Raw genomic sequence first — 14,250 nt, 5'->3', positions numbered from 1 at the left:
CCCCTGCGAACTGTTTACACTGATAACGATTTGATAAACCAAGTGGAGAAATAAGTCAGTTCTATTGAGAAACTACGTTAATTAGTAAAGGACTGTTTATATAAATAAGATATTTACTCAACACTGAATTATATAATCAACTTTTATTTTCAATATTTTTATTAATTCTTTAAGAAGTTTATACCTTTGAAATAAAAATTGTATTTAATAATGACATTAATTATTGTATGTCTCTTATTCCTTACCCGTATGAATCTTTTAAGAGGAACATGACAAGCAAGTTCAGTAAACCTTTATTCACCTAAGTCAGCTTCGTTACCTTACGTAGAAACTAGAAAGCCTTTCCTGTGTCTTATTGAGTAACAGATATATGAATGAAAGACTGTAAAGGCTCCGTTTTCACAGCGACAATTGAAACATTTGGTAATGACACGGAATTAGTGCCGGAGTCATTAGACCAAGATCGAACAGTATCGTACTAAAACAAAGATACGCTTCACTGATATCATACGTCATGGAAAATTAATTGTCCCATCATAACTAATATTGAAAATAAATTATAAATAATTCTATCGTTTTAAACATATATATCGATGTCTCGGTCCACAAATCTTAGCCCTCGCTGAGGCAGCTGATTACATTGAATGCTATTTAAAAAAATCTCAACATTACACGTACCGTTAAAATTAGTCATAGTACTTTTTGGCAATCAAGCTCTAAATTAGGTTCCAGATCCTATAATGAATATCTGCTTGTTAATAATTATAGTATAAGCTCCGTAGCCACATAACAGAGGAATGTTATTATGAAGCTGTCACGACAAAACTGATCGTTGGATTCCAATTCAATTTTTAAGTATCTTTTAAATAGCCGCCATGTTATCTGGTAATATAAATAATAAAAATTACATAGAAACAAATATTTTTACTTGCTTCGCTTGTTTATTGATTTTCATGCTAACACGATAATTTCGTTTATATATGAAACGATAACTTCGGTATTGCTGTTAATATTAGAATTGTTAAAATAACTTTTATGTAACTGTATTTTATAAATGTTAAAATTTTAACAGTTCGGACGTTAGCTATGTTACTATTAGTTAAAATTTATTGATAATATTCTGGGGCAGTTTTAACTAGCGGCCGGCTACACAAAGCGTTCGTGCCTGGCCCGAAGGAGACGCGTCTGCGCGAGGTATGTTAGCGTCTTGTAATATTTCATACAATATATATTCATTCTTCTCAATGATAATTAATAAGATCTTTATAATTACATAATTACGTTTTCATTTATAACTGCCAGTTGATGCAGTGAATTTGACGAGACTTTCAATAAGATTGACTTATAAATATATATAATGATTACATTATGTTTCTTAAATGTATTCTATAGTAATCATACAGAAATTTCATTCTGAGACCTAAGCGATATAAGGCCGTACTATAACTATTTTCATTTTAAATATCTATTTAATGAAACGTAAGTATATGTGAGTGTGATCGCATCACGCGTGATTATCACGTCGGCATAGTAACCTTACGCGTTAGGTCATTCCAAGTGTATCTTGGTAAATCCGATGTAAAGTATTGAAATCATTCATACGCATTACACATGTACTATACTACGTGTTCACTGCGGGTTCGTTCGCTTCTTCATTGTTTATCAGAGCGCCCAGATATTGAGGAATATATGGACAGATTTAGTTGTGTCAGCTATTACTAGCGTTGTACAAAATTTTAACCAAATTGATTAAGAAGATTGTTAGCTTTAATTTTATTGTTAGGTATGTAATGTACAAAAGCACAGAATGAACAGTTGATGCAATCTGATAAAAGTACGTCTTTTTCAACACATTTGAACATTTTTTTTATCACTCCCATATTATTTTATTTCACTTGTATCCGGATAAAAATATTTGACCTTTTTGTTTTAGAAGAATTTTTTATCTCAAGTGCGTTATTGATTATTTTAAGCGATTGCCATCATCTGCATTGGTGTCCGACTGTTACTTTGCTATCGTTTGAGTGTGACAAACAGACTGCCCATCATTCGAGGGTTTATTTTACAGGAATCAAGAACAATGGTGTTAGGAAAATTACTACGGTCCACGGCGCGTTTTGCTGGAGCGACCCAATGCTGTGGCCGGGCCGTTTACAGTACTCAAGTTAAAGGTAATTTACTTAGATCATATATTTTACTAAGATCGAGTTATGTTATATTCCAAAGTTAAGTGCTGTGCCGTTTATACCACTTGTTAATCACCCTAATACCTGTACTTTACTCTGCATACTTTTACGAAACGTTTGATTGTTCCATGTCGTCAGTTTTAACTTTACCAGTACAGTGAGTTGTAACAGCGCGGGATTTGACTGAATAGTTTAAGTATAAAGGACACGTACTCAGCATGTCACTCGCCACGCTAAAAACGCAGCCTAACTTACTTGTTTAGATTCATACGTATATTAAAATGAAATTATGTGCTAATAGTTAGTTTTTAAGTATTGATAGGAGCATTACATAGATGTCAATGTTGGAATCAATTCCACGAGAACATTATTTTCGTTTGAGATTAACCAAAATTTTTCCTATTATGTTCAAGTGCTTGGCTCGATTTTGTCTAAATCAATTAAAATTTTTCGATACAAATGACTATAATACTTTAACAGCGAAGGATTTTGATAAAAAAAAACTGTTGACAGATTTCGTCTTTTTTCGTTTTCAATGTGAGTCTCGCTAGCGAATTAATGTTACTCATTACTAGTCCTTAAGTCCACAGCATAGATCATTGATTGCTTTGCGAAAAGATACATCGATACAGAAAGTATATACAGCGTGTGTTTATCAGGATACAAAAGTCCAGCATTATAAGTCTTATTACGAAATGAATTATCTTAATAATTAATGAATTTTTTTTGATTATATTAAAACTTATCGGATGATGTAACAGCGTATAATTTTTTTTTACTTTTCATTTTCAGGAAGACTCTATACAAAGAAACACGAGTGGGTGTCTTTGGACGGCGGCGTAGGCACCGTTGGCATTTCTAATTATGCACAGGTAATATTTTAACACATAGTTCTCAGTTGTAGGTCGTCTTAAACAAGATAAAATGCTTTAAGCCCTGCTCTGACTTCTACAAATTCTGAATTCTACGTCAAATTAAATGAGATTAAATCTTTTTGGTGTTGAACTTGTATGAAAACCAATAGACTAACGTCACTATAAAAAAAAAAGTAAAAGCCAGTACTTAAATACTATTTCAAATAAAGAATATAAAGAGTAGCGCTGTTAACATTAAATATGTTGAAATAATAATAAATATAAATTCGTTTGTTTTATCTATATTATTATGATAGGTAAAAATATTATAATTGTTAAAAAAAAACGACATGTTATCTTGTCTTTTGTGCTCTGAAGGTCAGCCGATGTTAAAGACTTGATTATTGGGGTCAAAAGCTTAACGGACGGCATTGTTTCTATCGTATGTAAGATCCGTTGCCGACTTTTACCACAGATACATAAAAGGCCTTCATAGATACAATAAATAGTTATCTTAATTAGAACTAAACAATCCCGTTTCTTACATCCACACAAATTATGTGAATTTGTTATGAATTCAAATTATAATAAACTTATTTTTAGAGGACGTGTATGATTTATCTCACTTCATAAACAAATAGAGACTTCTGGAATCGTATCGTATGATAAATGTAAGATACAACTGACAGATCACTGTGGTACTATTAACCAATGGGTCCTATTATACAGGATGCTCTCGGGGAGGTTGTATTTGTGCAGTTGCCGGAGGTAGGTCGGACAGTAGCTGCTGCTGAGGAAGTCGGTGCTTTGGAGAGTGTCAAAGCTGCCAGTGAGGTCTACTCTCCTATATCAGGGACTGTGAGTATTCCAATTTCAATATGCTCTAAGAACATGTGCTAGGTATGCTTATCGCAAAGTTGTGGAGGAGTTGATAATGATAGATAGAAGCAAAGAAGAGTCGAAATTACTTTCGTATGAGTAAAGTATTGATAATCTGATAGAAAGCTCGTATTTAACACATAAATACTATCTGGCCATGACTTACGTTTTACATTCTTTCTGGGTCCATTATCAAGTGCAGCTAAGACTTTGTATTCCGCTGTGAATTATTCTATTTGTGATATTTAATACATTAATAGAATATTAAGTTAAACAGATTTAACGTTTAAATAAAAATATGTGACTACAGACAGAAACAAATAAATGTAATGTTGACTTTGCTGTAAGCCCAATCAGCTTTGACAGCGTTCCTGGAGGGGAGGGGGAGGAGGGGTCGTCTGAGTGGGATTTACTGAAAAAATAAAAGCCTGAATGCACTAATATATTAGGAAATGTTTGTTTATAACACACATACCTATATTAATTGTGCTATATGATAAGTTCTTCATCGTACTTCACACAAAATCAATATATTTTTGGATTACGTACTAGCGATGGGTGGGGTTAGGAATTTCCTATATTAGAGTCTATTCTTATTAGAGTCCTAGCATTCGACCTTTGGCGTGTGATCCAATAAATTCAATGCTCATCATCGTTTAGATAACTGAGAAGAATGACGCGGTGGAGAGCAGTCCGTCCCTCATCAACAAGTCTTGTTATGAAGATGGCTGGCTGTTCAAGGTCTCGCTGAGCAAGCCAGATGAACTGGAGTCGCTCATGGACCAGCAGACATACGACAAGTACCTCGAGGATTCACACTGACGCTGACTCCATCATCAAAACACTCGGTTACGTTCAGATTATTTAGTGGAATTTTCGCTGATAATGTACATCGTATTATAGCTTTGACAATATGTACATTATGCGAGCTTCTGTTGCTGTTGTAACTCTTTGAAATTTGTATAACGCCCGTGTCACTACCAAAGAATTGTAACCGAGTTTATGATCAAGCTAAAAAGAAAACTGAAAATATTAGTTGTGAATCTGTAACATAATTTTATTAAATATATTTTAAGTCTCGACGTATTCTTATTTAAAACGCTTAGTAAGTTGGGTTAAGTTTTTATTTAGGTCCGGCGGACAATGGATTCGGACGTAGAGAATTCTGATCGATTTTCAAATTATTTGTTTTGTTAATAATTTTAAATAGGGTTTCATATAAAGAAATATTGAAACTCTTTTATTTAATTTAATGAAAAGTTTACGTAGAATTCGTAAAATTTTGGCGATGTTTCTATTATAAGTAACTTTCAAAAAAAAACTACTTAACGCTGACGTGTTAAGAGACGAAACCTGTCAGCATGCCTTGGATTCACCGTGCGGGTGCCGGAGAGGAGCTTCAACAGCGCCCGGGACTTGCGACCCCGGTGTAGGTGAGGGGAACCTATCTAACGCGCGTTAAACGCTCACCTCCACTGTCCAATTCTCTCTCTACGTAACCAAATTTGAAATTGTGGTTCTGTTTATCAGAATCAAATGTATTTTTTTACTAAATCAAGAATTACGATATCTAAAATTATATATAAAATACTCGACGGTTAATATTTGTTTTAGCACAAACTTTTACACAAAAAATAAGATTATTATATTTTCACGGATATTCCGTACACAATCAACTTGTAAACTACAGAATATATTTCTGTGAATATTTTCTTAGTATTATAATTATGTGTTTTCATCTGTCACACTATGACCACCAGCAGACTAATGACGTAAAGGCACGCTAACAATTTTACACGTATTAACGTGTTTAAGTATCGATAAATTTAGTATTTATTTTAGTTTGCTAATGTGATGGACTGAGCAGTTATTTTTGACAGTTCAAACTTCAAACACATTTCTTATTTTTTTTTAGAATCATTTTTAGACGATCTATTCCCAACGACATGAACAAGTCAATTGGATAGAGGTCCCGTGTTTTGTTAAGTCTCGTACAAAAACCTAACTTTACTGTATATTTTAAATATGATTTCTGTACTGAAAATGGATTTAATGGTTTTAAAGAATATAAAGTCACACAGTCTTGTTGATTGCTGCGTACGGTCTTAATCACGCAAATCGTTATATATTTTACATACATTTAATGTTGCCCTATTTTATGTTACGTATGAAACTTTGGAAAAAAATCTGTTTAAAAATAAACTATTATATGAAGTATTATAAATTTTAAAGTCCCTAAAAAAACTGCAGTGAAACGAAAAAAATATAGCCGCTACAAAGATGGACCCCAATTAAATTACACTATTAAAGAATCTGCAAAATAATTTTCCATGCGTTTTAAGAGTGCTAAATACCCGCGAAATGGTCAAATGAGAAATTATGTTTTCCTTCATAATAACTATTAAGATTTATTTTAATTTGTCTTCAATAGAGACATTTGTATAAGCATAAAGATCTGGTGTTCTCAACAAAACATATTGAACCGTTTAAGATCTGCTGAGCGCGTCTCGTCTCCCATGAACGGGTTACTTTCGGTTTGATCTAGTAAAAAAGTTATTCTATATATGGTACTCTTAAATAAGATACGTTTTATCAACTAATAGTATCATATTATTGTTTCCCTTTCTAAACAATTACCTTATTACCAAATATTATAAATAACAAGGTCAACGTTAATGTTCTAAGTTTAAATAAACGACGTTCTTCAATTTTATGAAATTTGTCATGTAAATAATGTTTGCAACCGTATCGCATATCGTTAGAGAGCAGCGGCTCCGGATATGATCTCTATGAGCTCTCTCGTGATGACTGCCTGGCGAGTTCTATTGAATAGAAGTGTTAATTTCTTGATCATATCGTCGGCGTTCTTGGTCGCATTGTCCATGGCAGCCATGCGAGCTGATTGCTCTGATGCTGCCGATTCCTTGAGAGCGTAAAACAGAAGAGCCGCCAACGTCCACTCTGAATAGCTTTCGAGTTGATCCTCCTCAACGTCATCAAATGCATGCATGTTCGGTGCTCTCTGAATTAGGAATATGTCATGATTCAAATGATTTGGAAGAATAAATAAATCTTCGGATCATTATTGGCATAAATTTTATGGAATAAATGGACGATTTATCTATTTCTAGTTGTTTAAGACAACAACAACTTACAACTGAAGAACGTAGCTTAAAAACTTATCCAATAAATTTCCCTTCTTTCTTTATTATTTTCACATAATAATTTGTATAATCGACATTTAGTCCATTTAAAGACAGTTGTATTTCAATAATAACAACTATATTTCTATTAACTCTTATCAATATTGAGATATCGTGTAAAAATTTATACGACCGTCACAGTTAGCGTAGCTATTAAGTAGAAAATTTCAAACGAACCTCAATTTTATCCTTGTGGAAGACGGGGATTACGGTCAGCTCGTATTTAACGGCGCTGAAGTATTTGTTATAGTAGATTTCACCCAAGTCGTATATGAACCCTGACTGCATTATAGATGCTGCTATGGCAGAGGCATCCGCGAACACGGGAGAAATGCGACCAATCTGAGGCAAGGATTTATTATGATAAACAAACAATCGATAATCTAATAGGAAGCTCTCTAATAGTAATGTGAAGAAGGTTCAATATACTTTAACACATAAAATGACTGCTTGATTCATTTTATCTATAAAAAAATATTGTTAATTTTGAGAATAAATAAGAATTAAAATTTTTACGAACAACGAACAAACATACGTAATGACATTTGAGAAATTCGCGCGTGTTCATTTAAATAAAACTAAAGTTTTCGAATAGTACTGTTATTGAAGTAATAGGGATTATGTAGTTGTAAAATAAAAAGCTTTACTTTCTGTATATTTACACTTCTAGTAGATAAAAAATATACGTAAAATATAATTAAATAATGATTACGTCTTTGACATTCATGAGCATATTGTCGCTGAAGATACGCCTCAGGATTGCTCTGGATTTGTCACCGATACATATCAGCTTGTTGCTGGCGGGTTCCGCCCTGCGATCGGTCAAGTTCTTCCTGATGCGACGGGATATACCAGAATGAACTCCGCCGCACAGACCTCAAACATAACATACCCGAAAAGTTATATTCTGAGAGATTCGTATAACAGCTACAGTGATTCATGTTAAGGTGCAGAAAACGCTGAAAATCCATATCACATATCATATTTATATATATTATGTTGAAGACTAGTAACTAGTTTATTTGACGGACCATACAAGACATGTCTCAGTCATCAAGAGTCTGATGTTGTTGTGGTACTGAATATTCGTGGATCGTATGGGCTTGGGCTTTCCGATTATAATATGACCTTTAGCTTGTAGATAACTTGGCAAATTAAAAGTCTATATGATGAAAATTATCAACAAAGTTACACCATAGTCACATAATTCATCGCATGCCATTCCGTGGAGCGTTCCACTTCATGTTTTCCTTATGCCCGACCGCAAAAGCGTATTAAGGTAGATTGTAGTGATTTTTTATTTTTTTACAATATGAAAGGTGCGAATGATATATCGTCATGTATAATAAATTTGCATAATTAAAAACGACTTATGACATGACATTAAATATATATATATATAAATATATATAAATACTTTTTGCGTTCGACTGTATTATTCTGATTGGAATAGGTAGGTATATAAAGTATGCTTGCTTCTTGTTATCTATACCAAAAACCATTTGATATTTAATCGTGTCTCCAAATTGCGTTTTAAAATTTTATATACCTACTTTTTTGTAAATGATTGTACATAATGTATGGTTTGTAAATAAACAGAGCTTTTATAATAAATCCTTTTAAAAATATCTCATAATAGGAGGTCCGTCATATTACACTTTGGAAATCTCTTCTTTAGTCAATTCTTACTACTAAGTACGGTAAGAATTCGGTGGTCAAGTCAATTTATTTGTACATTTTGTATAGTTTTTATTCATTATATAGCCTTGAGGTAATACGAAAGCATCTCCGGCCGTGATCTGCGAGATAGCCCGACGCCACTTGCGTATTAATAGCCCACACATTATCGCGACCCGAAAACCTTGTCATCATGACTCCAATAACTTAGTTTAACGCCTTTTTCTCTGTTAGCATTCGTGACTGTAAACGCCTACGTATAGATATTGAGTTAACAGATAGTAGAATTATTGACACGGGTTTGTGAGAGCACTAAAATATCTCCTATTGATAAGGAGTGTCGCACATGATGGGAGCGTGTGCCGGGGCAGTGCGACCAGTTATCAAGCCGGGGTCACCATCTGATATGTCATCCTAATTACTGACATCACAAAACATTCCAATATTGTCGTAATAAACTTGTATATTTTAATTTTATATTCTGCTAACACACCCCACCTCTGTCTGAAGTCACGGCGACATACAGTCTTCTGACCTTCTTCGCGTCTTTTCCCTCCTCGTCTTTCCCAACGACCGGTTCTGGCGCTGGTTCCTCTTTGGATTTATCATCCGGTTTCTTCTCTGGTTTCACCAAGTGGCTGGACTCGTAAAATTTCCGAGGCCCGTAGCCGAAGGGTCGCGCTGAGCTTAATTCGCGCTCCGCCTTCGTGAACCTTCGATTTTTAACAACGTGAATATAAACACGATAAAGGTAGCACACCTATACAAATATATTTACTTGCTCGCGGACACCATTTTCATTGTCTTAGTGATTTTCTGAATATTTTTAATGGACTTCAAACGAAGCGAAACCTGTTTCAACTGAACCATTTTTCGATAATATTACAAAGCACGAGACGGTTCTATATAGTTTTTTTTTCCACAAAAATCCATTGCTATACTAAAATAAGGTTTATTATTATTTATAATAATTTGTCTAGCGTCTTTCAATAAATGACTTTAAATTGACGTTCAAGACTAAGCACGTCATATTACAATTTTGACCAAGGAGATTTTAGTATACAAGCTCGGGTATGAATAGAGTTTTAATAATCATTACTTACAGAGCATAAATCAGTTTTAATGTTTATTTTAATAAAGTTAAACTGATAAGAGAGAGAACAAAATTACTAGAATGTTTTTATACGTTATCAGTATTAAGACTTTCATCATTCAAAGCTGTCTATAAAATACAACCGAATATTTTTGTTCACGTCCCACCAGGTCCTGTAAACGTCGCTAAACATAATTTTGCACACAATAATATCAAATGACGTATATATTCATGGACATAACAAGCTGATAACACTTTTATGTCCCGGAGATAACATTTCGAGCCTCCGATACAGGCTCTATATTTACTTAGAGACTATTTAATAGCTATAAAACACCCCTAAAGCAATTTCTTTGATATCAATTTATCAACAAAATTTGTTCGAAATACTTATATATATATTGTTTTTTTTTTTCAATTGTGATGAAATAATAAAAACATTATTTTTTTGTTCTCATCGTTTTATAAAACAATATTATCAGTACGAGCGAGTGTACGTCGTTGTAGTTGATGACGTAGTTCGCCTCATAAAAGGGGCTGAGTTGTGTCTCGTTTGTTTCTGTGTCGTTCCTACCAGCGTCTCAACAAGTACGGAAAATGGAGCCGAGTGTAAACATACTATCAACCTCGCCGATGGACAAGGTATGGGATAATGCGATTTGTTGCGATTTTAATTCCCTTCGTCTTTGGGTTCTATATATTTTATTTATAATATTTATTACGTGTCATTCATATATAATATATACCACTGACTTTACCACTGGCTTATTCATTGATTTACGTTCTAAAAGCTCAAGTGAGAAATTTTTTGGAATATTAAAAAAATCTATAAACCGAATGTAATTAATATTAAAATGTTTTGTATTGTATTAATTAACTATATAATATAAACAAAGTGAACTCTAACGGGGCTCGAGTTACTGAATTCCGACCACTGATAATACTGTCGTTAAACGCTGCATGCAAAAACTGCAAAGAATGCGGTAATGCCTTTTTATATAAGGTTCATTCAATTTATGTTAACTTAATTCGCATTCCAGTTCAGGTAATAGCAATCTATAGATACTTATTATAGATAAACAATCTATAGATAGCGTTGTTTTGTTCACAGAGCTTTATATTTGATTTTATTTTGTAATTATGTTTTTATTGGTTTATGATTGAATTGTTATTTATTATTTATTTTGAAAACAAAGTCGCCACGTCATTAATCAAATGTCTTGTTGTTTTTCAACGTATCCCGTGATAATATTATAAGTTATTTCAATTGCTAATGACGTCTCCTCATCGAGTGCGATCAGAAATCGGCCGTCCGCGTTAACCAGCAAGGGTTATCACGTCGATAAAGCAGCTTCAAATATATTTTATATCATCGTATATATTATGATAACCTGATAATTTTAATTCGTTAGCTTCAGTTTGGAATCTCTACACTGAGTTGATTTAAATTGTCAATTAACAAAGCTGCCGCTGCCTTTATTTTCCTCGAGTATTTATGGACGAGGCACAAAAAATATTTTTAATTATCGTTTAAATGTGTACACACATTCAATGTTTTAATTATACGAAATCAATGATTTGTATCACTTTAGTGAGGGTTTATGCTGAACAAAAAAAAATCAATTTACGATATTTGTGTTTTTTCCTACAGCCAAAGTTAATGCAGGGTGGCAACTACATAGCCGAGGGGCGCGATTCTAAAAAGTCAACATGGCTCCTATTTTCTCCGGAGACTCCGGATCAAGCTGGTTCTTTGGAGAAATTTCTGAGTATCTTTTCATCTCACGGCGTCAACTTGAGCCACATCGAATCTCGCTCCTCTGCCAGGAGACCAGGCTATGAATTCATGGTCGAGTGTGAACACGAATCCGGGGACTTTGGAGCGGCTTTGGATGAGCTGAAGAAGAGCACTGGATACCTCAACATTATTTCTAGAAACTACAAGGATAATAGATGTAAGCTTTTCATTGTATTTGCAATTTTTTTGTTTATTAACTGGTAGTTTCTAAGAGACACTTAAGAAATCGGAATAGTGATGATGGAATGCAGAGATAAGTTATATTTTTATTTTCCAGCTGCGGTGCCTTGGTTCCCTCGCCGTATTCGTGATCTGGATAGATTCGCTAATCAGATATTGTCTTATGGAGCTGAGCTCGACTCGGATCATCCAGGTTTCACAGACCCGGAGTACCGCGCGAGAAGAAAGTATTTTGCTGATATCGCTTACAACTACAAGCACGGCCAGCCGCTTCCGCACGTGAATTATACTAAAGAAGAAATCAACACATGGGGAGTAGTGTTCAGGAAGCTCACGGAACTCTACCCAACGCACGCCTGCAAGGAACACAATCATGTTTTTCCGCTTTTGATTGAAAACTGTGGTTATAGGGAGGACAATATTCCACAACTCGAAGACGTATCTAACTTTCTCAAAGGTATTAGAATTAGCAGATGTTTTACAAATGAATATGTAATTTACATTGTAAACATTAAAATGTTTCTTTTCGCCAGATTGCACTGGATTCACTCTCCGTCCAGTGGCAGGTCTGCTTTCTTCACGAGATTTCCTCGCTGGCTTGGCGTTCCGTGTATTTCATAGTACTCAGTACATTAGGCACCATTCTCGTCCCCTTTACACTCCTGAACCTGATGTCTGCCACGAGCTCCTCGGACACGCGCCATTGTTCGCTGATCCCGCGTTCGCACAGTTCTCTCAGGAAATCGGCCTGGCTTCATTGGGAGCTCCTGACGATTTTATCGAAAGACTTGCAACGGTAAATTTATAAAATCATCAATGTATTATTGATATCAAAAGCCCTCGAATAATGTATTAAAGGATAACATTTATCTTGTCTTTTTTCAGTGCTTTTGGTTTACTGTTGAATTTGGTCTGTGTCGGCAAGAAGGACAGCTGAAGGCATACGGCGCCGGTTTGCTGTCATCATTCGGTGAACTTCAATATTGTCTCTCAGATAAGCCACAGCTCCAAGAATTTGAACCAGAAATCACAGGAGAACAGAAGTATCCTATCACTGAATACCAACCAATATATTTCGTTGCTAACAGTTTTGAAAGTGCTAAGGAAAAGATGATGTGAGTATTTATTCATATTTATTAAGTTGTGAAATTAAATTTCACTTACGTTAATTAAATTATTTATTACTTTTACTTTGTTTGCTGCAAAACAATTATCACCATTACCACTTCCGAAGGGAAGTATTGCTGACTTTTATTATTCTCTACATTTCTGACACACCTCTACCCAAGGGCGATAGACAGACGGTTATTTTTCAATTCATAATATGTGTTAATACAAACAATAGCGTGTTATTAAACAACATTTTCTGAATAATGTTTATAAACAAGTTTATCAGTTATTAAAAATTTTAATTGATTTTACACAGCTCTCGATCCTGCCAATCTTTGCAATACAAACTCTAACAGTGGGTAATAGTGATTGAAAATTTTACGGTAATTATTTAATATTACAGCAAATTCGCCCAAACAATACCCCGTGACTTCGGAGTGAGATACAATCCCTACACCCAAAGTATTGACCTCCTAGATTCTCCACGGCAGATGAAAGATCTGCTGAAAGGCATCCGCCAAGAAATGGAACTGCTGGTTGGCACCATGGACAAGTTGTAGATATTTAACTATCATAGACTATAAGATATATAAATTAAATAGGTAACCCTCTTAAGACTATGTTAAAGTTATTATTTTATATCGTAAGATTTCATGTTATACGTTAGCGACATTTATTTAAATTTGTACCTCAGTTTTAAAGACTTAAAATATGGTTTTCATTAGTATTGAAATTATTTTTTTAACTTTTACACATTTTAAATAAAATTATATAATAGTTTAAACGGATATAGAACAAAATATAATAAAGTAACTGTTATTGAATATGTCCGTGACCGCGTTAGATGAAAGTTATTTGTTATGCCTTGACATCTTGTGTTATATTTTTATATAAAGATTTAATTGAAATGCACTCAATGGATAGGTACAGAACCCACTACATAGTGACATTACTACATTGCAATTAACAATATTTCTATAAATATTCTATGTTAATTCAATGGTTATCAGATCGTTGTTTAATACTGATTAATTCAATCAAACCAAACAAAACTTTCTTTCCACTAACTCATGTGTAAACTATAGCTAAGTGGAATAAACATTCAACTCATTTTCCGTCAGAGAACGATTCTAGTATAAGCATATGTAAGTTGTGTAACATTAATCTATATATAGCAATATGAAATAAAACAACAATGTAATCAACATAACATAATTAATAAATTTGTACATAGCAAACGTAGTACCTAGTACCAGTTACAAAATTTTTT

At 33.9% G+C, this 14,250-nt stretch overlaps 3 protein-coding genes across 4 annotated transcripts; 2 read left to right on the top strand and 1 right to left on the bottom strand.

The window, feature by feature from the left end:
• Positions 1-1,063: 1,063 nt before the first annotated feature.
• Positions 1,064-4,996, top strand: LOC116777976 (glycine cleavage system H protein, mitochondrial-like). 2 transcript variants are annotated; one of them, XM_032671803.2, is made up of 5 exons: positions 1,064-1,194; positions 2,069-2,171; positions 2,979-3,058; positions 3,770-3,898; positions 4,580-4,996. In XM_032671803.2, exons 2-5 carry the CDS (start codon positions 2,081-2,083, stop codon positions 4,739-4,741), a joined length of 462 nt encoding a protein of 153 aa, XP_032527694.2. In that variant the 5' UTR covers positions 1,064-1,194; positions 2,069-2,080; the 3' UTR covers positions 4,742-4,996. The 2 variants fall into 2 exon arrangements, with proteins under 2 accessions (XP_032527694.2, XP_061382531.1); XM_061526547.1 differs by lacking the exon at positions 1,064-1,194 and adding an exon at positions 1,619-1,783.
• Positions 4,997-6,491: 1,495 nt separating this feature from the next.
• On the bottom strand, positions 6,492-9,807 carry LOC116777569 (ATP synthase subunit gamma, mitochondrial-like). The gene is made up of 5 exons (XM_032671192.2): positions 9,578-9,807; positions 9,298-9,512; positions 7,835-7,998; positions 7,300-7,464; positions 6,492-6,941 (listed from the first exon to the last, which is right to left on the bottom strand). The coding sequence occupies exons 1-5, from the start codon at positions 9,667-9,669 to the stop codon at positions 6,678-6,680; spliced, it is 900 nt and encodes a 299-aa protein (XP_032527083.2). The 5' UTR covers positions 9,670-9,807; the 3' UTR covers positions 6,492-6,677.
• Positions 9,808-10,380: 573 nt separating this feature from the next.
• LOC116777079 (protein henna) lies at positions 10,381-14,218 on the top strand. Its single transcript, XM_032670433.2, has 6 exons — positions 10,381-10,534; positions 11,544-11,847; positions 11,968-12,327; positions 12,404-12,666; positions 12,756-12,985; positions 13,384-14,218. The coding sequence occupies exons 1-6, from the start codon at positions 10,490-10,492 to the stop codon at positions 13,538-13,540; spliced, it is 1,359 nt and encodes a 452-aa protein (XP_032526324.1). The 5' UTR covers positions 10,381-10,489; the 3' UTR covers positions 13,541-14,218.
• The last annotated feature ends 32 nt before the right edge of the window (positions 14,219-14,250 follow it).

This window comes from Danaus plexippus, chromosome Z, assembly GCF_018135715.1.
Source record: "Danaus plexippus chromosome Z, MEX_DaPlex, whole genome shotgun sequence".
Classification (NCBI taxonomy): Eukaryota; Metazoa; Arthropoda; class Insecta; order Lepidoptera; family Nymphalidae; genus Danaus; species Danaus plexippus.
The sequence above is the reverse complement of the archived record's forward strand: the minus strand, read 5'-3'. Positions and strand labels throughout refer to the sequence as shown.